At 38.5% G+C, this 994-nt stretch overlaps 1 protein-coding gene across 2 annotated transcripts in view; it reads left to right on the forward strand.

The window, feature by feature from the left end:
* LOC102680554 (cysteine-rich venom protein-like) overlaps nucleotides 1–994 on the forward strand; it is a 105,916-nt gene that overhangs the window by 78,917 nt on the left and 26,005 nt on the right. For both annotated transcript variants that reach the window (XM_031512802.1, XM_031512805.1), the window contains one exon: nucleotides 539–637. In XM_031512802.1, the coding sequence (XP_031368662.1) occupies nucleotides 556–637 (82 nt within the window). In that variant the 5' untranslated portion in view covers nucleotides 539–555. The remainder of the gene's footprint in view (nucleotides 1–538; nucleotides 638–994) is intronic.

The following is a 994-nucleotide window of genomic DNA, read 5'->3' on the forward strand; positions in this document are numbered from 1 at the left end:
CATATTTTGGCTTTCAAGCTTGCATTCAACATTTCAAGCTAACTGATAACAAACGGTTTGGTAAAACGTTTTCTCCACCGGCCGAATAAAAGATGTTTTGTAAAAAGATAGCGTGCTAAAAGCTCGACATGCAAACAAGATTCATGGCCCTCGTTCGGGGAATAAATCTCGTATTTCCGCCCCTCCGTGTAGAATAATATTACGTAGCGGGCAAAATATTATTCGAATTAAAAACAAGAACGAGATTAACGAGCAAAATTTAATCGTCTCGTCTCATTTTTTTCAATGTTTTTCCAACGAGACAGAAACAGTTTATTCGAAAAATAAACGGTCGTTTAATCAGCGACCAAGAGAGAGATGCAAAAACGTTGCTACTCGTTTCATCGTAATATATTTACAAATTATGAAAATACATCACGGCTGAAAAATAATGACGAGCCAAGGAACAATAACCCCTTCTTCTTTTTTTTTAAATTCCAACCCCTTCGCTTCGCTTCTCTCTGCTTTTTTCAATAACGCGTCACCCGGTGTGTTCCAGGTTCGTAATCGGAAATTATGAGGTGGTTCTGGATCATCGTGCTAATAGCCCTGGCGCTGCCAGCAGCCGTGCCACGAAAGACGCATCGCAGCAAACCTAGTAAGTAGAGAACATTTATATCAATCCTTTCCATTCATCCCTCTCTTCTTCTTCTTCTTCACGGGTTAGAATAGCCGTTACGATCTAGGAAATCTCAAACACCTTAGGCGAATTTCTCCCGAATATTTCTTATCGAATCTTTGGAACAACGAAATACGCGATAGCCCGCGATATCTCTTGGAAAGGTATTTCGAGAATCCGTCGAGTGGATGGTGAATTGTGACAAGTTTCGAACGTCGAAAAGACATTCGGTATTTTTGACAAATAGAATGTTTTTCCGCATCGTCGATATTTTTTCCTTTTCCTTTCTTAATATTTTCTTAATATCGTTGGGTATATATATATATATATATATAT

This window comes from Apis dorsata, unplaced genomic scaffold (genome assembly GCF_000469605.1).
Source record: "Apis dorsata unplaced genomic scaffold, Apis dorsata 1.3 scaffold_37, whole genome shotgun sequence".
NCBI classification, from domain to species: Eukaryota; Metazoa; Arthropoda; class Insecta; order Hymenoptera; family Apidae; genus Apis; species Apis dorsata.